This window comes from Typopeltis vanoorti, chromosome 14 (genome assembly GCF_054136105.1).
Source record: "Typopeltis vanoorti isolate ZY-2024b chromosome 14, IOZ_Tvanoo_1.0, whole genome shotgun sequence".
Lineage (NCBI taxonomy): Eukaryota > Metazoa > Arthropoda > Arachnida > Uropygi > Thelyphonidae > Typopeltis > Typopeltis vanoorti.
In genome coordinates this window covers 43,003,092-43,030,935 of record NC_143562.1, presented here as the reverse complement: position 1 = coordinate 43,030,935, position 27,844 = coordinate 43,003,092, and the positions used below count along the sequence as shown (strand labels likewise).

The 27,844-nt window shown below is 38.7% G+C and overlaps 1 protein-coding gene across 1 annotated transcript in view; it reads left to right on the top strand.

Annotated features, from left to right (window-relative positions):
• The window catches only part of LOC150099409 (tolloid-like protein 2), a 781,663-nt gene that overhangs the window by 409,954 nt on the left and 343,865 nt on the right, over nt 1-27,844 (top strand). The window contains exon 6 of the mRNA XM_090403893.1: nt 20,807-21,015. Coding sequence (XP_090260019.1) covers nt 20,807-21,015 — 209 coding nt within the window. The remainder of the gene's footprint in view (nt 1-20,806; nt 21,016-27,844) is intronic.

Below are 27,844 nucleotides of genomic sequence, written 5' to 3'. Positions count from 1 at the left end.
TACCCAATTTTTCATCATCAGCAAACAACTGAATAGTTCCTCTCTGATCCTTTCCTATACTGTTAATGTTCAAATTAAATTTTAGCCAAGTAACAGGCCCTCTACTGGATTCTACTCCTGAATAAACTACTCTCTGATATCTCTATCACCCACCCTCTTATCCACTTCACCAACTTTATATTCATCCACATATGTTACAATTTATTGATTAGAATTCCATGCAGTATCCTGTCACATGCCTTTTCAAAATCCAGCAGTGTCACTGTAGTCCCATTTTACAGTGATACCCTTCCCCATATAGTATCTCATCTCTGTTTATCCATTCCTGTATTTTGCTCTTGACCAACTTCTCCAGTACCTTGACTATGACTCCTGATATGCTGATTGACCAGTAATTTGATACATCTGACTTGGAGCCTTCTTTGTGCAGTGGATCTATCTTCCACCCCACCCCCTTGGAACTAACCCAGAGCTGAGACTTAGATTAAACAACGTGATCAAAGGCACTTCCAATTCCCTAGCAGCTTCTTGTAAAATTTGAGCTGGTATACCATCAAATCTCATAGCTGTATTCACATCAAGGTTCTGTAATATGCTATGCACCTTCAATTCATTTACCTCACTTTCTATATAAGCTTTTATATAAGCATTTGCCTCTCTTCTTACTGCAATATCTCCACCTGGATGATATACTCTTGCAAAGTGTTCAGTTAGTAATTCTGTTTTGCCTGATTCAGTTAGACTCCCTGCCATCAATTCATTAAAATCATTCTGCCATAAACATTCTTCCTTTTACTTGCAACATACCAGAACTTTTTTGGGGTTATTCTTGGCCCTTTACTTCTAATTTCTTTTCATACTCTGTTTTTTGCCTTTCTCATCACATGTTATTCTTCTGGCCCATGCTTTGTACTGCTCATGTGCCTGCTGGTCACCTTTTACTTGAATTCCCTCCACAAATTTTTCTTTTATTGTAGCTCCAGCTTCATGATGGTATTCAGCCATTTAACATCCAATTGATTTATTCTCCTAAGTATGCAACCTGCTATCTCTTCCCTCAAGCACTCCTTTAACCACTGCCATTCACTATCAACATTCAGTCCTTGCAGTTTCACATGCCATTGCACTAATCCAAGCAATCTCCTAAGCTTGTCATACTTACCAACTCTGTAATTCCATATATCTTCTTTTTCTTCCTAGCATTTGTCCTGCTTTAATGCAGGATCTGCTTCTGAGTGTACACTGCTTCCTCCATCTTGCATGGTCTTGAGCAGTTGTACTGTTGACATTTGCTGTGTGCATGTTTTTGGTTAGGCGATCAAGCCAATGTGGCTTTAGTCGGCCTCTTGGTCACTGGCCATTGACATTAAGCCTCATGGGCCAATTTTGGCATAGAGGTTTCATTGCTAGATAGCATGTGGCCATGCTATCTTAGGTGTGCCTCTTGCATCTTCTCTGTTATTGGTGTGCTGCTGAGGATCTTTCGTATACTGGTGTTTGTTATTCGGTCGAGCCTGGTTACACCAAGCATCCATCTTGGCATTCTCATTTCCATGGTATGGAGGGTTTGCTTGTATTTCTGTGCTGTTGGCCAGCATTTTGCTCCATACATGGCTACTGTACTCCATACTGTTCTATATAGATCTTTAAATGTAGTGGGATCTTCTTATCACAGAGAACTCCAGTGACTTGCCGCCACTTCATTCAGGAAGTGTTGGCTCGGGTTTCAGCATCTGTTGTGGTATTGCCATTTGAGTTAATGTTGGACCCTAGATATTTGAACTAGGTGCATTTGTTTAGCTTAATATCGTCTATTGTAAGCGTGCCATTGGTTTGATCACCTCCTTGCATATATTCTGTCTTCTTGATGTTAAGTCTCATTCCAAACTTATATAAGTGGGTTTTCCATTTCTGTACCAGATGTTGGAGTTCATTTTGTGATGTAGTACTAAGCATTACATCATCAGCATATAATAGTGTCCAGGGATGTGGCTTTTGAATATCTTTTATATGCTGATGATGTAATGCTTAGTACTACATCACAAAATTACAGTGTCCATACAGAGGATGAATACCAGGGGTGAGAGGGCAGATCCCTAGTGAACGCCTACCTTTATTGGTTAGATGTCATATTTTCCTGCTGTGTAGTGAGTAGTTTAAACTACTCTTTAAACTGGTAACATTTTGATATAGTATTTTTATGCATTGCACATAAGCTTTGGTTACATAATATGTACTCAGTGCCATCCAGATGAGATCGTGTGGTATACAGTTGAACACTTTTTTCAGATCTAGGAAAGCTATATGTATGTTTTTTTCTTCTTTTCTAGATGGTTCTATATTAAGAGCCGAATGGCATGGATCACATCAGTTGTTCCACAATTTTTAATATATCCACACTGATTTGGCGATATTTCGGCAATGGCTCTAAGGCACGCGTGAAGTATCCTTTGGAAAATCTTCATTGTATGGCAAAGTAACTGAATTGGTCTGTATTTTGAGCCGTCACCAATATCCCTTTTGCCTTTCCAGATGGGAATTGTTATGCTGATTAATCAGATTGATGGTATTTCATTTTCATTTATGATCTTGTTAAACAGCATTGTCAGCCATTGTGGTCAAAGTGGCTTTCAGATTTCAGCTGGTACATCATCTGGTCCAGTGACCTTGTTGTTTTTCATTTGATGGACTGCAGTATGTACTTCATCAGTGCTGATAAGGGGCACAGGTCCAAGGACTGCTGTGGCTATTTGCAATGGTGGGTGTAGGAACTCTTCATTGCCGATCTTATCAAAGTAGTTTTGCCAACAATGTATATATCTTTTGGTGTCTGCAACATCTTTCTGTTCTTCTGTTGTTCTTTCTGTTCTTTAATGTTCACAATGTTCCCTAGGTCTTGTGTTGAACACTGACACACTCAGGCAAGGCAATATATTTGCTTCTTGCCTTCCAATGTGTCTTAAGTACTACCAACAGATCATATATCTGTTGGTCGTGCTTAAGTGGCGAAGGCAACCTTTGCTTTTGTTACAGATTTTTAGGTTTCAGTATTTTTCATAATCATTAAAGTTTCTTATCTTTAAGATCTTATAGGCTTTCTTCTTCAATTTTACAGTTTGTTGCACTTCAAGGTTCCACCACCACGTTTGCTTGTCAGTGAAATGTTGACCAGGTTTTGTGAATCCTAGCATGACTGCAGCAATGCTCTTAACATGCTCGGCTAATGTGCTCCAGATATCATTTGTTGTTTGGTTGAAGTCTGTAGTCAGTGCTTCTTCTAGTGAAGTCTTCACCTGTGTTTCATGTTCCATTAATTTCCACCTCGTAGACAAGCTTATACGCTGGTTATGCATTACTAAATCACTTAAGGAATTGACAACTTATATAAGAATATAAATTAAATTACACTTTAATAATTATTTCCGATATTTCGGCATCGTCACGTTGCCATCTTCAAAAGGAATTTACAAAAAAAAAAGGCACGTGCACGTAGACACTACAACACAGTAACTGAGAATGAAGTGATGAAGCTATTCTCCTAAAAGTCCTAATGGTGTCCCCTGGCAGGCTGAGTAGGTGTTCTTGGCCGTTGGACTGAAGGTCTGTTGATGTAAGTCTCCCAAATTTGGGGCAGTCTCATGCAACCAAATTTGTTGAGGTTTGGAGAGTTTCTTAGGGCTGATGCTGATTCCATGAATAGTCTTTCGAATTTAAACTTGCTACGTTGTATTATTGTAGCTTTCTTCCACCGTATTCTGTGGCGGTATCCAGAGTATGGTCTACAAGACCAGAATGGCCGTACTTGTGAAAATGGATGTAGTCCTTGTGTTCAGAAATCCTGATATTCGCTGTACTGCCTGTTTGACCAAAGTAGGACAGTTTACAGGTGCAAGGGGGGACCTGGTATACACCAGGTAGGTCTAGGGGAAGTGGTTGGTCTTTAGTGGAGCGGATAAAGGATGCCAATTTTCTGTATGGTCTGTACCAGGAGGTCAAGTCATGTTTTTTTAAGATTTTTAAGATAATTTTTTCCGAGGTGCCTCGGATGTAGGGAATGGTGATGGATTTAGAGTAATCCTTGTTGTGAAGGGGGAGGGTTGTGGTTTGTTGGTCTCAATATTTTTTGGATTTTTTTTTTTTTTTTTTTTGGGGGGGGGGGGTAGCCATTGGCTGAAAAAGTGTTGAGGAAGTGATTTAGTTCAGTGTTTAGGGCCTTGTCGTTGGAACAGATTAGTTTAGCCCTGTTGTATAGTGTTTTCGGAAATATTTATTAAAGTGTAATTTAATTTATATTCTTATATACGTTGTCAATTCCTTAAGTGATTTAGTAATTAATTTCCACCATTTTATACAATTCGTCTTTATGGTTGGTCTTATTCAATGTGCTGGTGCAGACAGATCTGTGTATCTAGTAAAAGTAAACAATATTGAGTAGTTACATTGTCTGATTGGATGACCTTTACATCAGTTATGCATTTTAGATCATGTCGACGAACCAACCAATAATCAAATTGTGTATCTCGACCTCCACTTCTATATGTAATTAGGTACAAAGTTATCTTTTTGAAAAAAGTATTTGCAACTGCAAAGTCATAGGCTTCGGCACATTCTACAATATTAGTACCCATTTTAGTACCTTATTTAGATCTCCTCATTTCGTATGCCATATCTTTGTCTACCATGCACATGTTCGAAGTCATCTCTTATGTAACCAACATATCCATTCAGATCTCCTACAATGAATATCTGTTCATTGTTTTTAATAGTTTGAAGATGTCTTTCAGGGTCATTCCAGAATTCATCCTTCGTCTCTTGTGGGCATCCGGTCTATGATGTGTAAAACTTGTAAACTATAGGTTTCTATATTGATCTTAACAGAGATCATTCAGTTAGGGATCCTCGCTACTTCTGTGATGGAATTACATAGCCTCTAGCTTACGGTTACTGCAGCACCATTTTGCCCAGACTTTTTTCCAAAGTAGATTAGTTTATATCCTTCACCAATATCTCTACATTTTATATCAGCCAGTCTTGTCTGTTGTATGCAGGTGATGTCAGTCTTTCTGTTTTTAAAACATTCAGTGAGCTTGCGACTGTGGCCAGTTAGTGTTGCGATGTTGATGGTTCTAATCGAATATTATGGTTTTGTTTCTGACTTTGGGTTTGGGCTTGCTTTATTAACTTGCCTTGCCAATTGGCAGGTAGCTCTAGTATTCTGTTTGTATCATTCAGGCAATAATGGTATGCATTGCTTAAGAGGAACGCCCTAACAGGTGGTGCAAGATGAATCGTCATCAGTATGACCCTTGCCAGCAAAAGTTGGTCGATTGGTAGAGCCTCTGTTACTAATGCCTCACACAAAAAAAGTTAAGCAAGTTTGAGCACGGTTAGTAGTTGGAAAGGGTTCAATCGTTTGATACTGTCAGCACACTCTCCCTCGATGAGTCTTTGGATTCCCTGGAGGTATCACATAATAATAATAATAATAATAATAATAATAATAATAATAGTGATGCAACATGAATTTTTATCCAGTTGGCTTGTCATAAGAGTCTGACCCTGGAGGAACGTTGGGGTTTTTATGGAGCCAGGTCATCACCCTGGCATCCAGTCCTCCTCCTTTCTCATCCTGGTTTTGGATCCGCAATCACAGAGTTTCTGCAGTTCTGCATATACCCCATCTTAACTGAAAATTCCACACATTTAGCCACCTTCCAGGTCAAGACCATATGATCACCCTCAACAGTTGGTGAGTGTGGTCATATTGGTGATAGACAAATTCTGTAATGCAGTTACTTGATTTAGCACTCCCAAACCCCTAATACTTTCCATCACATTCTGCCTCAGAAGTAATTGTTCCTTAATAACTGCATAAATTCCATTTCCTTCTTTAATAATTATTCTCCTTCCACTCATTGAGCTTATTTGTCAAAGCATACTATCCCCCACCTTCCTTTACATCTCCTTGTCTATAGAAGCAACTAAATGTATATTTTGTTCTGCTATCCACTTTCTCACACCAGATGACATCAAATGTGCTATTTTCACTAGCCTGCAGTTGACCTCCTATTCTCTTTGGTTGCAATTCATTGACTATCATTATTAATACTCCTCCTAATCCATTCTTTTCTCTCTATCCTTCCTGAAAACACTATATCCCTCACATTTTATTCTAGTAAAGTTCGATGGGCGAAAGGATTTATATAAATTGGATGGATTACATTTGAATGGATTTGGTGTGCAGAGACTTGAAAAGATATTGTCGAATGTGGTGGAAGTGAATGTACAGAACCAGGGAAACTAGAGTTATTAAGGGGGGGGGGGAGGAATACACATGCAGATTTTAGGGAGACAGTTGAGTGTGTGAATGTGTGTAATATGCCCAAGCGAGTAGGAAAGACCACAAATCAGAATGGGATAGTTAGTATAAGGCATCAAAATAGGGATGGGACAAATAGACTTCTTCAGTTCATGTATACAAATGCCAGAAGTATTAGGAACAAGAAGGAAGATTTTTTAGCCTTGGTTGGCAATTCCAGACCACAGGTTATTGGCATTAGTGAAACATGGCTGACAGAAGATGACACAGCTAGTGGATTGAATGTGAGGGGTATAGTGTGTTCAGGAGAGACAGGGAGAATAAAATGGGGGGGGGGGAGGTGTGTTATTGATGATAGCGGATGAGCTACAGCCAAGGAGAATAGAAGTGGAACTGCAGGATAGAGATAAGAGCACATTTGAGGCTATTTGGTGTGAGATTGAAACTAGCAGAACAAAATATACAGTTGGGTGCTGCTATAGACCAGGTGTTGGAATAGATGGTGGAGATAGTATGCATAAGCAAATAGAAGAAATGAGTGGAAGTAGAGTAATTATTATGGGAGATTTCAACTATGGTAACATTGATTGGAAAGAGGAGAGGACACATGGGAGAAAGGAATTGGATTTTATGTGGTTATTAAGGGATAACTATCTGCAACAGCATGTAATGGAAAATACTAGGGGTGAGAGAGTGCTTGACCTAGTAATTGCATCTGAGAATTTGGCTGTAACGAATATGACCACGTTGCCACCAATTGGTGAGAGCGATCATAGGGTCTTGACTTGGGAGGTGGCTAAAGGTGTGGAATTTATAATTAAGACAGGGTACATGTGGAATTATCGGGCTGGTAAGTATGACAAGCTTAGGAGATTGATTGGTACAGTGCCATGGCATGTAAAACTGCAAGCGCTAGAAGTTGACAGTGCATGGGAGGCAGTTAAGAAGTGTTTGCATGAAGCAATGGCTGACTGTATACCTAGAGTCCGAATAATAAATCAAGTAGGAGTTAAATGGATGAATAACACCATTAAGCTTGAGCTGCAAAAAAAAAAGAAACAACTATCGAGGGCATTTAAGGAGAAAGGTGCCGGCAGACACATGAACAGTATAAAGCCCAGGCCAGAAGGGTAACGAGTGTGGTAAGAAAAGCAAAAAAAGGATTACGAAAGAACATTGGCCATGCAGGCTAAACACAATCCTAAACAGTTTTTTCGATATGTTGCAAGTAGAAGAAAAAATGTATATGGCAGAATGATTTTAAAGAATGTTAATGGTAGGGAGGTAACTGAATCAGTTGATATAGTTGAATTACTGAGCAAGCACTTTGCAAGAGTATATCATCCAGGTGGTGACATTGCAGAAATGAATAAACCAAAAGTTTATACGGGAATTTTAGTGAATGAGGTGGAGGTGAGTAGTCTCATACAAAACCTCAATGTCAATACATCTGTGGGATTGGATGGTATACCAGCTCGTGTCGTACGTGAAGCAGATAAAGAATTGTCAGTACCCTTGACCATTCTGTTTAATCTGAGTCTTGGGTCTGGGTCCCGAAGGGATAGAAAGAGGGGAAAATAGTTCCGCTGCATAAAGGAGGTTCCAAGACTGCTGTTGTAAATTACCGACCGATTAGCATATCAGGAATCGTTGTCAAGGTCTTGGAGAAACTAGCCAAGAGAAGAATACAGGATTGGATAGATGAAAATGGAATACTGTATGGGGGACAACATGGTTTTGTGAAGGGTAGATCATGCCTCAGTAATTTGCTCACGTTTTATAACACAGTAACGACTGAACTGGATAAGGGTAATGAGTTTACATAGAACTCTAATCAGTAAACTGGAGCAGATGGGGATGGATATAGGGTTGGTGAGATAGATAGGAGGGTGGTTGATGGAGAGATACCAGAGAGTGGTTTATTCATGAGTAGAACCCAAAAGATGGCCTGTGACTTGTGGTGTGCTGCAGGGTTCTGTTCTTGGACCACTACTGTTCAATTTGTTCATTAGTGTTATAGGAAAGGATCTGAGAGGAAGTTTTCATTTGTTTGCTGATGATGCAAAGTTGGGTAGAGCAATTGTGAGTACACAGGATGTCAGAATTTTGCAGGATGATTTGGATAGTTTGGAGGACTGGAAAATGGATGTCAATTTAATGTGGCAAAGTGTAAGGTTATGCATTTTGGAGTGAAAAGATTAGCAGCAGTATATCACATTGGTGGAACCGTACCCCAGGAGATTGATGAGGCCAGGGATTTGGGAGTGTTGGTGGATAGGGAGTTGAAGTTTAGGGGACACATTGCAAAAGTGGCCAAATCAGCTCATCAAATCACTTGGTTGCTGAAAAATACTTTAACAAGCAGAGACAAACAAGTTATTGTTCCTCTATATCAAGCCTTGATAAGACTACTGTGCCCAGATATCAAGCCTTGATAAGACTACTGTGCCCAGATATGGGTGTCAGGGTTTCTTCTTGATGGGGGAGGAGGTGGAGTGGATCCGGAGGTGAGTGACCAAGATGATAGCAGGTCTGTGGAATGAACCTTATGAGAATAGGTCGAAGATTTGTGGGTTGCAAAAATTGGTTGATTGGCGGAAAAGGGGGTGATATGATTGAGACATTCAAATTACTGAAGGGTTTCTATAGGATTAATCCAGAAGATATTTTTGAGAATAGGGCTGGTGGTGGGAGGACTAGGGGCCATACATGGAAGCTGGGCAAAAATGTGGTTAACAGGGTTGTTAGAGGTAGGTTCTTTGCTTGGAGAGTGGTAAATGAGTGGAATAAGCTGCCACAGTCTGTTGTGGGTGCTATGACCGTGAACGAGTTTAAGGCGAGGTGTGACAGATACTGTGTGAAAGACGAATAGTTGTTCTTGACATAATGTTAGCGTCTCCCTCGATGAGTCTGTCGACTCCTTGGAGTTGCCTGTAATAATAATAATAATAATAATATCTATATCATCTTCTGTCAACCATCTCTCACTAATGCCTGTAACCTTTGGCCAGGTTGAACTAACCAATGCCAAAATCTCCTCCCCCTTGTTCCAAATGCTCCTAGCATTTGTGTACATGAAGTTCAGCTGCTGCTTAGAACTACCACTGTCCTTACACTTTATGCTAACTATTCCATTCTGGTTTGTTACCAGTTTTGCTAACTTAGGCATTTCATGTACATTCTTACACTCAACTGCCTCACTGCTATCTATGTACTCATGCAACAGTTCCCCCCCCCTCCCCAAAAGCTCCATTTTGCACATCCACTTTCAAATTTCATTCATCAACACTTTTTCCATACTCTTGATACGAAATCTATTCAAATGCAAATTAATCTTCTTGTATAAGTCTTTTTGTCCATCAAACTCGTTCCACATTTTGTTTAAGCTTTTGATATTAAATGTAATACTGTTCTTTTTTTGGTTTGATAGGAGTGGTATTCTTTGTACTTGTCAACATCGGTTTGATAGGAGTGGTATTCTTTGTACTTGTCAACATCGGTTTGATAGGAGTGGTATTCTTTGTACTTGTCAACATCGGTTTGATAGGAGTGGTATTCTTTGTACTTGTCAACATCGGTTTGATAGGAGTGGTATTCTTTGTACTTGTCAACATCGTTTTCTTAAAGGGAGGTCGTGTTTTACAAACTTGTTTATGTATTATAACAAGGTAACAAATGCATTGGACATGGGAGATGTACAGTGGTATACTTAGATTTTGCAAAGACGTTTGATAGATTGCCACAAATTCATCACTAAATTGAAGCAGATGGGACAGGATGATAGACTAGTGAATTGGATAAATGAATGGCTATCAGATAGATATCAGCAAGTTGTGTATGTTCCCACATACATCTGAGACTATCTGAAAATAGGAGAGTCATTAGTGGTGTGCCACAGAGTCAGTTTTGGGATCATAATTATTTAATTTGTATATTAATGATATTGGGTTAGGTTTAACTGGTGATATACAGTTGTTTGCAGATGATGTAAAACTGGGGAGAGTGATAAGGAATCAAGCAGATGTTGTGGACTTGCAGAAGGACTTGAACAGATTGTATGAATGGGCAACAGTATAGACCTGCCAATTCAGTGTTGCCAAGTGTAAGGTTCTGAAATTGGGTAGGCAACAACAAGATGCAAATTATACATTTAGCAGGGAAATTTTGGAGAAAGAGAGGTGATAAGAGAACTTGGAGCAGTGGTGGACAGAGATCTGAAGCTCAGTGGTCACATTGCACAAGTTGTGAAGACATCACATCAGATTATGTCAAAGATGCAGTGGGACCTTAACTTGTAGAAATAAACAGGTTCTGGTTTCATTGTATATGGCTTTTATTAGGCCTAGTGTGGCTTATTGTGCACAGATTTGGTCCCATGCTTTTCATTATGATGAGGATGTGTTAGAAAGAGTCGACTAAGCTTATGACTGGCCTTTGAGATGTGGAATATTTGGACAGATTGAGGGAATGCAAACCCTTGTGAATAGGAGGAAGATCGGATATATGATTGCGACATTTAAGTTGGTGAAGGGTTGTTACCAGGTTAATGTGCAAGAAATTTTTCATAGAATGGAGGAAAGGGGTAGAACAAGGGAACATACCTTGAAGTTGTATAAAACTGGTGTGAACAGAGACATAAGGATATGTTCTCTGCATGAAGAGTGGTTGGTCAGTGGAAAGCTTTGCCTAACATTGTGGTGAATACAAATACATTGAATGAGTTTAAAGCACGGTTTATGATTATTATTATTATTATTATTATTATTTCCCAAGACCTCATGGAGTCAAAGACTCATCTGGCAGGCCCTTTTATCACACACACACATCTCATCATACTGTGTCTTAAACACACTCAAACTCCTTGCAGACACCACACTCTCAATCAAGGCATTCCAATCATTCACAACTCTGCATGAAAAAAACCTGCCTCTCACTCCCCTATTACTCTTATACAGTTTCCCAGGATGACCTCTGGTTTTCCCCTGATCTCCCACTATTCTCTGTAGAATTTCTCCACCATTGATCTTATAACAACCCCTTACCAACTTGTAGGTCTCTATCATATCTCCCCCTCTTCCTTCTCTCCACCAGACTCTGCAAATTACATCTTCTCAATCTTTCCTCATACTCAACATTCCAGAGGTCAAAAGAAAACCTGTACCTGCCAGGTATCAAACCTGGGACCTTTCGTGTGTTAGGCGGATGTAATAACCACTACACTACAGATACACTGGTGTTTGATGGAACTTTTTGTATAACATTGTTTGCCTCCCACGATGAGTCTTTGGACTCCATGGAGGTTTGGTATTAATAATAATTAATAATAAAGTTGGCATATTTAGTTTTCATAGACATTACTTTGTGCATAAATCACACTACCCTAAACTACCCTAAAAATCCTTTAAAGGTAGCCAGTGATGTGACTTATTTGTCTGCTGAAGATGTTTATTTAGTCAGCCAAGAAATAGCAATTTTCAGTCAAGCTTTATTTTGTATGTTGTTTGCTCTTCTCTTTTATTTATTTATTTAAGATATGAATTTCGACCTTTCATGGCATTAAAATACAGTAGATTCCAGTTATTTGATCCACCAGTTAATCAGAGAAGCCATTTTACTGAAGTATGGAAGAACAAAAGAAGATTATAACAAGAATTTGCTTTGTTTATTTGGGGCACAATGCTGTTAATTAGGTCAACCAGCCAGTAACCTCTACAACATGGAGTATTAGAAAAACTATGTAGAAATTTCTGCAATGGTGACAAAATAGCCTTATTTTGTCAGCATTTCAGAAATGTAGTGCTGATGATGTCTGCAATGCTGACAAAATAAGGCTAATTTATTGTACCACATTAGATTGGTTTCCTGTGTTATAAGCACACTACACTGGATCAGTGAAAACAGTGAGTCATTAACAGTGTTTTGATGTGCAAATGTATTAAGAAGTGTGAACGCTGTTATTGGGAAAAAGGGTCAGGTCTTGATGCTTTAAGGAGATTAAATTGGATAGTTTACCTGTTCGGTATGCATTAAGAATTAACTTATGAGTTGGGACGTGGAATTTCAAATGAAATGAAGAAAACTTTTACTGGTTCTTGACAATTGCTAAAGAGGTCAGCACAAGAATTAACGCAATTGTTTTTTACAAGTAATACAATTTATGGCCAATAATCGGTAAGGAATAAGCAACAAGACCATTCAATATTGTTTTGCTCACTGTATTTTTAAACATTCCATTGTAGATATGCCTATGGTCATTAGTGCAAACAGTGTCCCCATTAGCTGTTGATAATTGCTAAGAACTGTATCTGTGTTTAATACATATTTAAATGGAAATATTTTAAATACTTTAATTAAAGCCCATTGATTAAGTTTATCTAATCAAATAATTAAGTCATTTATTTTGCTATGCAGTAAATGAAGAACTTGTCTAAACTTATATTTTGTCTTATGTACATAATATCTTGATGTACAGCTTCTATTAATTGGGCTAAATTATGCTGTTCCTGATGTGGCCCAATTAATCAGAATCCACTGTAATTGAGGATGCATCATTTGTGTACATGCATGCATCAAGAATCACCATTAGTTACTTCCCAGTGTGATCATAGGCAGAGGAGGAAGTGATATCATAGATAGTCATATATATATATATATATATATATATATATATATATATATATATAAGTTGTTAAAGGATTTCATATGGATGTAGAATCTTTTATAATATACTTTAATAATTCATGGAAGATGAATAAGGGCTCAGTCAGCAGAGAAGTGAGAAATAAATATTTCTCTGGTTTCTACTGACAATATATTTAAGTAAATTTAAGATGTATGATGGGCACTATGTAACCGTGATGTTATCCCTGCAAAGTTCATTAAGTGTAAATAATTGATGTAATAGCTAATATTATTATTAACATCAGACCTCCACAGAATTAAAAAACTCATCATGGGAGGTACACACTGTCATATGCAACAACACACCCCACACACAAACATACAGTGCTCCTCAAACCATGCTTTAAACTCATTCAACGTGTCTGCATTCACTAAACTCTCAGGCAATGCATTCCATACACCAGCCACTCTCCATGTGATAAGCCTACTCCTTACTTCCTTGCTCATACCATCCTTATACAGTTTCCAGAGCTGGTCTCTTCTTCTTCTACCTCTATCTCTCATTCTATGAAACATTTCTTCCACATTAAGCTGCTAACAACCCCTTGCTAACTTATATGTCTCGATCATATGCCTCACCTGGGGAATATTTTCTCTTGTCTCTGGAATGAGATGAGAAGTAAAATATGAGATTAGTCAAATGGAAGAGAAGAATGCAAGGCAAATCAGAGTAGGAGTGAGTGAGTTATGGGAAAGATAGAAGAGGAGAGAATAAAAACAGTGGAAGAGAGGGAATGAGAGAGAGTTATCGGAATGATAGAAGAGAAGAGAATGGGAACAGTCAGAGAGTGAGAATGAGGAAATGCAAGGGAGTGCTGGAACCAGGGATAGAGTGATGCCAGGACAGCAGGTAAGTAGGGGGAACACAGAGAGGAAAGGTTAAAGAAGAGAGAGTGAGGGATGCAGGTGAGCAATCAAGCAACATCGGGGTCAGAGGTGAGATGTATGGAGATTCGATGATCCATGGTGTGCCAGGGAAGTATTTTCCTGGAGGAAAGATAGAAAGTGTGGCTATGGCAGTTAAGCAAGGTGAAAGGGTGTATGAGATGATTGTGATGGTGGGCACAAATGACTTGAGAGGCAGTGTAAATCGGGTGACGAGAGATCTGAGATTCATGCAGGAGGTTGTACAAAAGAAAACACAGACAGAAAAGATAGTGTGTGTTACCCAAGTATGATAATGATGAGCTAAGCAGAAGAGCAGTAATAATGACTAGCATAATAGCCATAATTGGAAGGCATTTGAGGACAGAAAGGAACTGTATTCGAGAGACCGCTTTCATTTGAATGAGGAAGGATATAGCCATCTGGAGAGATTGCTGTTTTCTGAACGAGTTGTCTGTCAATGCAGGGAACTAGAATAACGAGGGTGGATGGTAGCAGGGGTGGCCTCTTGTGGGAATGGGTGCTTGGGAAAAGGGGGACGACATCAGGTAACACTGAGTCGAGTGGGTTCTGGAGGAGATAATGATAGGTATAGAAGCAGTGACATTTTTATGTTTTATACTAATGCCAGGAGTATCCAGAATAAAGGAAATAAATTGATGGTGCTGATAGTATCAGCCTGGCCAAAGATTATTGGGATCTCTGAGATGGTTGACGGAAGATGATATAATAACAGGAATAGAGGTAGCATGGTACAGCATTTTTCGGCAGGATAGGAAGGGAAAATGCAGTGTGGGATACTGCTTATGATGAGTGATGACTTATGTCCTCTAAGAGTGGAAGCTATGGAAGGTAGTGACGCTAATGGTTTTGAAAGCATGTGGTGTGAGGTAGAGGTGGGTAAGACAGGATATTTACTGGGGTGTGCTACAAGCCAAGGAGCACAGAGGGTGGCGAGCAGGAGATGTTTAGGCAGTTGAGCTTGGCAAGTGTAAGAAGAAGAATGATTGTTATGGGAGATTTTAACTATGGCAGTATAAATTTTCTGCTGACAACTTGAACCCGTTACTAAGATTCCAATCTTTTGATTACTCTCATGTTACAAGATTTACAGGAAATTGTGAAGTCATCAACATATAGAGCATTGCTTAAAACAGGAGGTAGCTGCTCAGTGACTGAATTAACTTTGACAGCAAAAAGTGTCACACTTAGGCAGAGTCTTGGTCTTGATGATATGGCTAAGATAGTGTACTTCCCACTCTGAATTTGAAAGTTTGCTCAGACAGAAAGTTTTCAATAAATACGAGACTGGACTGAAAAGTTCTCTGCCTCCACCATAGCTGGCAACACTATTGGCAAGATTTTTTTTTCCTAAGTGGGTACATCTGTCATAAGCATCCATGTGAAATTGCAAGTCATTCTATCAAGAAGTTTGTTTAATACAGCTGTCTGAAACAAAAGTATTGTGTGTATCTCTTGAAATGGATAAAATTGAGTATCGTGCGGTTATAAAATTCTTTGTAAAAGAAGGTTTAACGGCAAAAGAAATTCATTCGAAGTTCATAAAAGTTTATAGGCACTCTTCTTCGTTTTCGACAATTAAGAAATGGGCTACAAAAGTTCAAACTTGGCCATACCATCCTTGAAGATGATCCACGTGAAGGGCGTCCAAAAAGTGTAACTACACCAGAAATCATTGATCAAGTCTACGATATGGTATTGGATGACCGGCAAGTCAAAGTGCGTGAAATTGCTGACACTATAGGCATCTCAAAAGAACGTGTAGGTTATGTTTTGCATGAAGAATTGCAAATGAAAAAGCTTTGCGCAAGATGGGTGCCACACTTGCTCACAGCAGATCAAAAATGCACTCGCATGAAAATCTCTAAACAGTGCTTGAAGCGTTTTAACAAGAATAAAACTGATTTTGCGTGTCGATTTATTACTATGGATGAGACTTGGATTCACCATTACACACCAGAATCCAAACAGCAGTCAAAACAGTGAACAGAAGCTGATTGATCAGCGCAAAAGAAGGCAAAGTAGGTTCCATCAGCAGGAAAGGTCATGCCATTGGTATTTTGGGATGCTAAAGGCATTTTGTTTATTAATTATCTTGAATAAAGTAAAACAATAACCAGGAAATATTATTCCGATCTTTTAACCAGACTAACGAAAAAATTCGTGAGAAAAGACCCGGCTTGCAGAAGAAAAAAATCATCTTTCATCAGGACAATGCACCTGCCCACAAAGGTGTTTTGGCAATGGGAAAATTAAGGGATCTGCACTATTAATTGTTGGAACATCCACCCTATTCCCCAGATTTGGCTCCCTCTGACTTCTACCTCTTCCCAAAATTAAAACTCTTCCTCGCTGGTCAGCATTTTTCTTTGAATCAAGAGGTGATTGCAGCTGTAGAGGGGTATTTTGCAGATCTCACTGAGAACCACTGCAGGGAAGGGTTAATGGCACTGGAGCATCACTGGAATAAATGTATTGGTCTTGAGGGGGGGTTATGTTGAAAAATAAAAATAATTTTGAAATTATAAATTCGTTTTTTAATTGTTAGGCTGAGAACTTTTCGGACCAACCTCATAATAATAGAGGGATAGGGCAGGTTCGAGGTGCAAGTGGAGAGTGTGTGTTCCAAATACTGAGTATGCTGGATGTCAGTAAAGCTGTGGAACTGGATGGTATTTCACCACACGTTTTAAAAGAATGTGCTAAAAAACTGACAGTTGACTGGATTTTCAGTGCAAGTCTGGCTACAGGAAAGGTACCCAAGGAATGGAAGAAAGGTAAGATAATGCCATTGCATAAGGGCGGTAGCAGACTGGAATGTCTAATTATAGGCCCGTTTCTGTTTCATCAATGGTTTTTAAGATCTTGGAGTAATTAGTTAGGGACCATGTACAGCTTTGGACAGATGAGGGTAATAGTATCTGTCAGTCAACGTTGATTTGCTAAGAGGTGCTCTTGTCAGTAAAGCTGTGGAACTGGATGGTATTTCACCACACGTTTTAAAAGAATGTGCTAAAAAACTGGCAGTTGACCAGCTTTTCAGTGCAAGTCTGGCTACAGGAAAGGTACCCAAGGAATGGAAGAAAGGTAAGATAGTGCGTTGCATAAGAACAGTAGCAGACTGGAATGTCTAATTATAGGCCTGTTTGTGTTTCATCAATGGTTTTTAAGATCTTGGAGTAATTAGTTAGGGACCATATACAGCTTTGGGCAGATGAGGGTAATAGTATCTGTCAGTCAACATTGATTTGTTAGGAGGTGCTCTTGCTTTATTAATATGATTGCCTTTTATAATAAAGTGACAAGAGCAGTTGATTAGGGAAAGGCATATACTACCTTTTTTTTTTTTTTTGATTTTTCAAAGGCATTTGACAGGGTGCCACATGATATGCTGAAGTTGCAGCACATGGATTTAGATGTTAGGTTAGTCAAATCAGGATTGACTGTCTGATAGGTATCAGAGAGTTGTGTATGGTGGAGCAATATCATGGAGGCAGAAGGTTATAGGTAGGGTTTCACTGGGCTCAGTACTGGAACCTGTATTGTTAACCTTTATATCATTGATATCGTCATTGGATTGCAGGGGGGGGGGGGGATATTCAGTTGTTTGCAGATGATGTGAAGCTGGGAAGGGTTATTAGTAATAGTGCAGATGTGACAGCCCTGCAAGAGGATTTGAATAAACTAGACAGATAGACAAATGAATGGGGATGTCGGTTAATGCAGCAAAATGTAAAGTCTTGAAGTTTGGGATACATTGATGGGAAGCTGCATACTCAATTGGAGGAGCTGTACTGGAGGAAGTAGGAGAGACAAGGGATCTGGGGTGATGAAGGTGCTGAAGATAACCCAGAGGATTGCTGCAATAATGAGAAGGACGCTGACCTGCAGAGATAAAAGAGTTATCATTCGGTTGTATAAGACTTTTATCAGACCACACTTAGACTATTGTTCTCAAATTTGGTCACCATGATTTGAAGGGAATAAATTAACTGTAAAAGGGTACAGAGGCAGTTAAAAAAGGTTTCAGGACTGTACAATGTTAGTTATGAGGATCGGCTGAGAGAATGTGGACTGCAGAGTTTGGTAGATAGAAGAAGGCGAGGTGATATGATTGAGACTTTTAAACTGTTGAAAGGTAGTTACAGGGTTGACACTGGGGAGTTCTTTCGCTTGGTAGAACAGTGGGAAGGAGTGATGAAAAGGGTCCATTCCTGGAAGTTAAAAAAGGCGGCTGTGAGCAAGAGGTAGGAGTGGTTTCTTTGCGTAGAGTGTTGTGAATCGTGGAATGGAATGCATTGCCTGATAGAGTGGTGAGAGGAAGAACGGTCAGTGAGTTCAAGGAGTGGTATGATTGTCTTTGTGTTTCCTAGGCAGGACCTCCCTTCCTAGGAAGGACCATGGAGTCAAGCGATCAATTCGATGGATCTGTTGACTCCATGAAGGTCTGAATAATAATAATAATATTATTATCCCCCCCCCCCTTCCTATTTACAAGACTGCAAATGGCATTCTTTCAATCTGTCTTTATACCTCACATTCCATAGAGACTTTTAAACTATTGAGAGGTAGTTACAGGGTTACCACCTCTGACCCAGATACTTTAGTCAATCCTCTGTTCACCCTTTCTAATATATCGTATTCCTATTCTAATATATCTTGTTTCTGTGGTGCAGAAACCTGGAATAGAAGTTCAAGATGAAAAAGTCCTTGCAGATTTTTGAAAATAAAATCCTAAAAAAAAAAAAAGTCTTTATACCTGTAAGAAATAATACAACAGAGGAATGGAGAAGAAGACATAATCAACAACCATACCAACTCTATATATCAGCACTGCTAACTGATGAAATCAGAACTTTTAAACTGAAAAGGCATGGACATGTGTCAAGAATGTTCAAGACAGAAAAGATGGAAGAAAATGGTACATGCATGAAAGAACTTTAAAGGTTTTGTAAGCTAGAAGAAAGATAATATATCCTTTTTTTGTAATATGTTCTAATATACGAGTATCTTAGAAGATAATATGTACAGTTGACTTCTCACAATTACTCTGTGTAAGGAAGTGCCAGTATAATAATAATGGCAGTCTTGGTATACAGACATTTGTACATTTTCATATTAATGTCTTTTTATTGCATTTTAACTGTGCTATAAAAGTTCTGCTGAGGATATATATAACTGCCATGTATATGAAATGCTTAATTACCAAACATAATCCCAGTTGTTCAAATCATTGGCATGCTAGTACTGTAATTGCTTAGAGATACTTTTCGCCCATCATAATTTTTTCACTATAAGAAAAAATTATGATTAACTGATTTACTCTGAATGAGCAATGTTAATACAAAGCATTCAATTTGACCTACAATGATGGAACTTCTTTTTAAAAGCCTAGTTTACACAATGGTGGTGTGACTGATGCACTCACATGCATTGATGTTTGGAGATAGCAAGTTTGGAATTTGGAAAATTTTCATATTGCCCTTTTCCCTTGTTCATTGAAAATGGTGTCCGCAAAGTGTACAGAGATTAAAATTCAAAGATAATTTATGAAATTTCATAAAAAAACCTATACACTTTTATGTATTTTTGCAATTCATTCAAAATTAATTGTTAAAGCTGAATTTACCTTAAAAAGGGATAACACAATAACTATTATTCTTGTAGATTCAAATTGTAAAATAATATTTGTTTTTGCTTTCAAACATGACCAAGAACTTACTAGAAAATTCTCATGCTAAAAGTAGTATTCAAATATGGTGGTGTGTTGTTGGTAATACCATAGTTACATGATGATGAACTGTTTCCAGCATCATGTAAACTCACTTTTGATTACACTTTTGATTAATGGTTTACCAGCCACAGCTATTTAGAATGGTTAGTTTTCATCAGAGAACAGGCAGCAGATCCTCTGAGACCAAATTTTATCTCATTATCACAGAATCATGTTTAAAAATTGTGTTTTTCATAAGTGAATTCTTGTTTGGTGATTAAGTCATAAATTATGTATCTGGTTTAGGTTATTTTCTTCATAAATGAAGAAAATAACCTAAACCAGAAAATAACACTATTAAAAGAAAGGATAATAAATATCTATTATTGTTGTTTTATGGTCAAGTAGCAAAACAATGTTTGTTTCCCTTTGAAAACTTAAAAAGTGATGCTTGTAGCCGAGACCTTGCTAAAATACTACCTTGCATGTTTTATGCTCTTTTCTCAAACTGACCTTGTTTTGTTTGAGAAAGAACAAATTAGCTTTGTATGGTGCCAAACAAAACTGTTTTAGGCTCTTTTCTTTGTTTGATGTATAAGTTATGACTTACCAAATGAGGATTCACTTACGAAATTTGCCCTCAGTGAATCTGCCACCTGGTTTCTGATGAGAACTAGTCATTTTAAATAGCTGTCAGGCCTGCAAAACCATTAATCAAAAGCATAATAAAAAGAGAGTTTACACAATTATAGAAACTGTTTGTTATTTTGTAACAGGATAATACCAAAGCAACTCTCATATCAAAGGCAGTATTCTAGTTAGTTCTTAGTATGTTTTCAAGTGAATATTGTTTTACTGGAATATACACTCTCCTTTCTATTACAAATACATGAGCAGAATTGCACGTTCTTCCCCTGTTGTGATAGTGCCGTGGAGGTGGTTTGTAGGACAGGAGGTATTCTAATTACTAAGAATTAATTCTTAAAAAAATATAATGGTTATTGTGGGAGGACTCGCTTGTATCACTTTTTTAATCAGTGCTATGAAAATTATCAGTGTCATTCATTATGCTTCTTTTGATAGATACTGTACCTACTCATAATTATTCACATATTTTATGAAAGGAAATGTCTTCATTTGATAAGTGCTAACTGTTTATAAACTTATTTTTATTTATTTTTCATTAGCTGCCCATTTGATTATGTGAAAATATTTGATGGGACTTCCGTTAATGATGCCCTTATTGGAACATATTGTGGACAACAGCGCAATCTTGTGGTATATTCTTCTGGTGAAAATCTCTTTGTTCAGTTTATAACACTTCAGAGAACAGCTGATACAGAAAACAGAGGATTTCATGGCTGGTTTGAATTTAATACAAACTTTGTAAATTTAGGTAAGTAATCATACTCTGTGGTTTTGAGTGTATTAATCATATGAGACCTTGATTAAGATCTTTACAATCTTAATTAATGTAATCACTTTAATTAAGATTGTAGTTTGTGGGATCCATCTTATAAATATTTTACTAGAAGTCATAGTTTAAAAGTACTTGTTTCATTTAGATGCACAGTCATTCTGATATTTTTCTGATTCTGATAGAAATAGAAAGTGTTAGTTGTCATAGGCTAAAAATGGAAGAAAAGGAGTGATTGTGAAATAAACTGAAGCAATCTAAAACTAATACAGTTATAGTCTTATAATTATTATTATTATTCAGGCCTCCATGGAGTCAAAAGACTCTTCGTGGAGGTCCTTTCTAAGAAACACAAGTCTATCAAGACTCATCGAGGGAAGTCCCTCCTAGGAAAGCCAAAGTCTATCATACCACTCCTTAAACGCATTGACCGTTCTCGCTCTCGCCACTCTAACAGGCAATGCATTCCATGGTTCAACCACCCTCCATGCAAAGAATCCACTCCTCACCCTCTTTCTCACAGTTTCCTTTCATAACTTCCAGAGATGGCCCCTTGTCATGACACCTTCGTGCTGTTCAACCAAGCGAAAGAACTCCCCAGTGTCAACCCTGTAATCACCTCTCAACAGTTTAAAAGTCTCAATCATATCACCTCTCCTTCTTCTATCCACCAAACTCTGCAGTCCACACTCCCTCAGCCGATCCTCATAACTAACGTTGTATAGTCCTGGCACCATCTTTGTTATTCGCCTTTGTACCCTTTCCACAGTTAATTTATCCCCTTCAAATCCTGGGGACCAAATCAGAGAACAATAGTCTAAGTGTAGCCTGATCAGAGACTTATACAACGGAATAATAACCATTTTATCTCTGCAGATCAGTGTCCTTCTCATTATTGTGCCAATCCTCTGTGTTACCTTCACTACCTTTGCAATATGTCCCCTAAATTTCAGGTTTCTATCAATCATCAACCCAGATCTCTTGTCACCCCTACTTCCTCTAGTTTAACTCCTCCCATAGAGTATGCAACATCTGATCGATGTGTCCCAAACATCAAGACCATGCATTTTGCTGCATTAAACTTATATCCCCATTCATTTGCCTTTCTATCCAGCTTATTCGAATCCTCTTGCAGGGATACCACATCTGCACTATTACTAATAACCCTTCCCAGCTTCGCATCATCCGCAAACAACCAAATATCCCCTTGCAGTCCACGGACAATGTCATTGATATAAAAGTTAAAACAATATAGGTCCCAGTGGAACCCCACTTGTAACCTTCTGCTTCTTTGATATTGCTCCACCATGCACAACTCTCTGATACCTATTGGACAGCCAATCGTGAATCCAGTTGACCAATCTGACATCCAGATCCATGTTCTGCAACTTGAATATCAGCTTATCATGTGGCACCCAGTCAAATACCTTTGCTAAGTCTAGGAAAATGGCAGTATATGCCTTTCCCTCATCTAATGCTCTTGTAACTTTATCATAAAAGGCTAGCATATTACTAAAACAAGAGCATCCCTTCACAAATCCATGTTGACTCTCACAGATAGCATTACCCTCATCTGCCCAATGCCGTAAACGGTCCCTCTCTACTTTCTCCAAGATCTTACTGACTACTGATGACACACAAACTGGCCTATAATTAGACACTTCCAAGTCTACTACCGCCCTTATGCAATGGCCTTATCTTACCTTTCTGTCTTCCATTCCATGGGCACCTTTCCCACAGCCAGACTTTCATTGAAAAGCCAATCAAAGGCACTGTTAGTTCCTTAGCACATTCTCTCAAAACTCGTGCTGAAATACCATCCAGTCCTACAGCTTTACTAACATCCTGAGTACTCAGTTTGTGGAACACCCACACACCTCTAAACCTTGAACCTGCCCTCTAGTCTTCAAATTGCCTCCTCCTCATGATGAAATACTCCAATAAAGTGTTCATTGAACAATTCCACTATGTTCTGCATCAATCACTCTAGTCCCATTTTCATCCCACAGTGTCATTCTTCCACAGTCATTTCTCGTCCTACTGGCCACATAGCTAAAAAATTCCCTCGGATTTTCCTTGGATCTAAGGGCCAATCTTTTTCATATTCCAGTTTCTCCTTCCCTATCATACTAGTCACTCTCCTGGCCTGTGTCTTATATTCTTCATGCATCTTCTCTTCACCTGTCTCCTTATATCTCTTCCATAGCTTCTTTTTCTCATTAAACAGTTCCTGTTTAATATTGTTTGTCATCCACTTTACTCCAAATTGTGGCCTCTTCTTCACTTGTTGAATACAGCTTACCATTGCTGCTAACAAATATTCCTTCACAATTTCCCAAGCACTAATGATATCCATTGCGATATGCAATGTTTAGGATATTATTATTATTTTTAGTATTATTATTATTCCTGACACCTCCAAGGAGTCTGAAGACTCATTGCGGGAGGACACCTACTATTACAACTGTCTCAACCACTACACCGAACCTCTACTATGAATCATCTCCATCAACGCCATCTACCGCCCACCTCCACCACCACCACAACTAGTATTTCTTGTCTGTAAATTGCGTGTGTTCTGAAGGGCCAATTTGTCTGTATGCAGTATGAAAAACCCGAGTTTCAGGGAGAAAAATCCTGCTACCTCCGTATGAGATTGGCTAACTCACCTTCGATTGAAAAAGTCCACATAAAGATACCTCCCATCGCAACGAGAATCGAACTTAGGCCTATTCCAATTGATGGGCACAATATACCGTCGTTCTTCCAATTGCGCTACAGAGGTGCTTAGTAAACTACATATTTCTAGTTTTTATTAATAATATGATATTCAATACTTCTCCCAACAGCTGGATGCTTGTGTGTTTGGACCTGATTGAGTGGGAAATAACTAGCATACAAACACGATGAAATATTATCATTATCACAGGTCCTCCATGAAGTCATGAGACTCAGTTGCAAGTCTACCATAAGCATTATGAAGCAGTTATTCCACGATCTTATTACACTTTATACAAAGAACCACTGTCATGTGCCACTTTCTTGTCAACTTCCAGGTATTGCCCCTTGTTCCTCCATCTTCGTATATCTTTAAAGTTAACCAGTGGCCATCTAGTAAATACCTCTTTAGGGTTCAGATATCTCCATTATATTCTGCCTTTGTCTTTTAACTAACAAACTTGGCATATTACATGTTCCAAACTGTCCTCATAGCCAGTGTGACATTTCTGATATCAAATATAATACATTTTATTTGGATTTTTATTGGACCATGATTTTGATAAACATATATACATAATCATCGACAAGTTTCACCAGCTAAGGTCTGTCTGGCTTCTTCAGGACGAGAAAGGTTATACTAACATTAAATGCTAAAACAGAAGATTGCAGTAACGACCGTAAAATCAGTTAATCAAATTGAAAAGGACGCATGACATTAAGAACATAAAGCGTGGAGACTTAGTCATTGTTAGTAGATCACGTTTTATAGTTTTTTCCGTAATTGAGTTCTGCTAAACATAATGAATTTATTAAGCTTTTCTAATAGACTTTTAATATCAAGGCATGATATTAAAAGTCTTTTAATATCATGCCTTGATTTCTATTGAGGTTGTCTCCTGTCTGGAGTACTACTGCAGCTTCTTTAAAGTTTCTACATCTGAAATCTTCTTCAATGTATGGCATGGAGCTGTTGTCCCAATCTATGGAATGATTCAAAATTGAGAAATGATGTGTGTGTTCTGTTGCTGTTGACATCTCCGATATGTTCTTTCTTTCGGATTTCTAGGCTTCGTGAAGTTTGGCCTATGTAAGTCAGTCCATAAGAACATGGGATGCTGTAAACTCCTGCGTATTTGTAGAAAGCGATGCTGTCCTTAGGAGATCTTAACATATGCCGTGTAGTTAAAATAGGTTTAAAGGCATCCCTGATGTTGAAAGGCTTCGTGATTTTTGCTATTTTGGTGGAGACTGAGCCTGCATAAGATATGGCGATGGACGATGCGTACTGTGTCACTTGAAGTTGTTGCTGGGGGGGGGGGGGTTCTATAGAGAATCCTTTGAATTATATTTTGTAGATAACCATTTTTGGATAGAGTTTTTGATATGAGTGAGAGTTCATCAAGTACATCTTTTTCTTCTGTGATGATATTTTTTGCTCTGTTTTATTATTATTATTATTATTACTGGCGACTCCAGGAAGTCCTTAAACTCCTCAAGGGAAGCCCTAAACATCATGACCACACAACTATACGACATTCTCACAGTATCTGTCATACCTTGCCTTGAACTCACTCACCATCATAAGCACCCACAACAGACTCTGGCAGCTTATTCAACTCATTTACCACTCTAAAAGTAAAGAACCCAGCTCTAACACCCCTGCTAAATACACTCTTGCCCAGCTTCCATAGGTGTCCCCTAGTTCTCCCACCACCAGTCCTGATCTCAAAAATATCCTCTGAATTAATCCTATAGAAACCCTTTAGGGAAACCCATTTATAGCATATGTATGATGCTAAGTTTTTGTGCATAATGATGATTAGATGTAATATGAAGATAACGTCCAGTGTCTGTAGGTTTGTGGTAGATTGTGAGCTTGATTTGTCATTATCCTGTTTTTTACTAGTACATCCAAAAAAAAATGGTAATTGATGGTTGTTTTCCAATTCTAATATGAACTTGATTTTATGGTGCAAAGAATTTATTTTTTGGAGATACTCGTGTAAGGCATTTTCTGTGTCTTTCCAAACGATGAACACATCGTCAACATATCTTGCTGGACACTGCATACTCTAAGAGTTATTATTATTCAGGCCTCCATGGAGTCAAAAGACTCATCGTGGGAGGTCCTTCCTAAGAACATAAAGTCTGTCAAGACTCAAGACTCATCGAGGGGAGGTCCCCACCCCCAAGAAACACAAAGTCTATCATACCACTCTTTAAACTCATTGACCGTTCTTGCTCCCACCACTCCATCAGGCAATGCATTCCACGGTTCAACCACTCTCCAGGCAAAGAAACCACTCCTTACCCTCTTGCTCACAGTTTCCTTTCGTAACTTCCAGGGATGGCCTCTTGTCATCACTCCTTCCCGCTGTTCAACCAAGTGAAAGAACTCCCCAGTGTCAACCCTGTAACCACCTCTCAACAGTTTAAAAGTCTCAATCATATCACCTCTCCTTCTTCTATCCACCAAACTCTGCAGTCCACATTCCCTCAGCCGATGCTCATAACTATGCTTGTACAGTCCTGAAACCATCTTTGTCATCTGTCTTTGTATCCTTTCCACAGTTAATATATCCCCTTCAAATCCTGGGGACCAAATATGAGAACAATAGTCCAAGTGTGGTCTGATCAGAGACTTATGCAATGGAATGATAGCCCTCTTATCTCTGCAGGTCAGTGTCCTTCTCATAATTGCAGCAATCCTCTGTGTTACCTTCACCACCTTTGCAATATGTCCCCTAAACTTCAGGTTTCTATCAATTATCAACCCCAGATCTCTTGTCTCCCCTACTTCCTCCAGTATAACTCCTCCCATAGAGTATGCAGCAGCCCATCGATGTTTCCCAAACCTCAAGACCTTACATTTTGCTGCATTAAACTCAAATCCCCATTTATTTGCCCATCTATCTAGTTTATTTAAATCCTCTTGCAGGGCTACCACATCTGCACTATTACTAATAATCCTTCCCAGCTTCGCATCATCCGCAAACAACTGATTAACCCCTTGCAATCCACTGGCAATGTCATCGATATAAAGGTTAAACAATATATGTACCAGTATACTGAGCCCTGTGGGACCCCACTTGTAACCCTCTGCCTCCTTGAAACTGCTCCACCACACACACACAACTCTCTGATACCTATCAGACAGCCAATCCTGAATCCAGTTGACCAATCTGACATCCAGACCCATGTGCTGCAACTTAAATATCAGCTTATCATGTGGCACCCTGTCAAATGCCTTCGCTGAGTCTAAGAAAATTGCAGTATATGCCTTTCCCTCATGTAATGTTCTTGTAACTTTATTATAAAAGTCTAGCATATTGCTAAAACAAGAGCGCCCCTTTCACAAATCCAGGTTGACTCTCACAGATAACATTATCCTCATCTGCCCAATGCTGTATATGGTCCCTCACTACTTTCTCCAAGATCTTAACAACTACTGATGACACACAGACTGGCCTATAATTTGACACTTCCATTCCCTGGGCACCTTTCTCGCAGCCAGACTTTCATTGAAAAGCCAGGTTAAAGGCACTGTCAGTTCCTTAGCACATTCTCTCAAAACTCCTTTTGAAATACCATCCAGTCCCACAGCTTTACTGACATCCAACACACTCTCCTCCTGTACCTCTAAACCTCGAACTAGCCCTATCCCTTAAACATTAAAACTGATTCCTCTAGGATGAAATACTCCAATAAAGTGTTCATTGAACAATTCCACTATGTCCTCTGCATCAGTCACTCCATTCCCATTTTTATTCCACGATATCATTCTTCCACAGTCATTTCTCCTCCTACTGGCCACATAGCTAAAAAATTCCCTAGGATTTTCTTTGGATCTTAGGGCCAATTTCATCTCATATTCCAGTTTTACCTTCCTTACCATACTAGTCACTCTCCTGGCCTGAGTTTTATATTCTTCATGCATCTTCTCTTCACCTGTCTCCTTATATCTCTTCCATAGCCTCTTTTTCGCATGCAATTCCTGTTTAATATTGTTTGTTTTCCACTTTACTCTACATTGTGGCCTCTTCTTCACTCGTGGTATACAACTTACCATTGCTGCTAACAAATATTC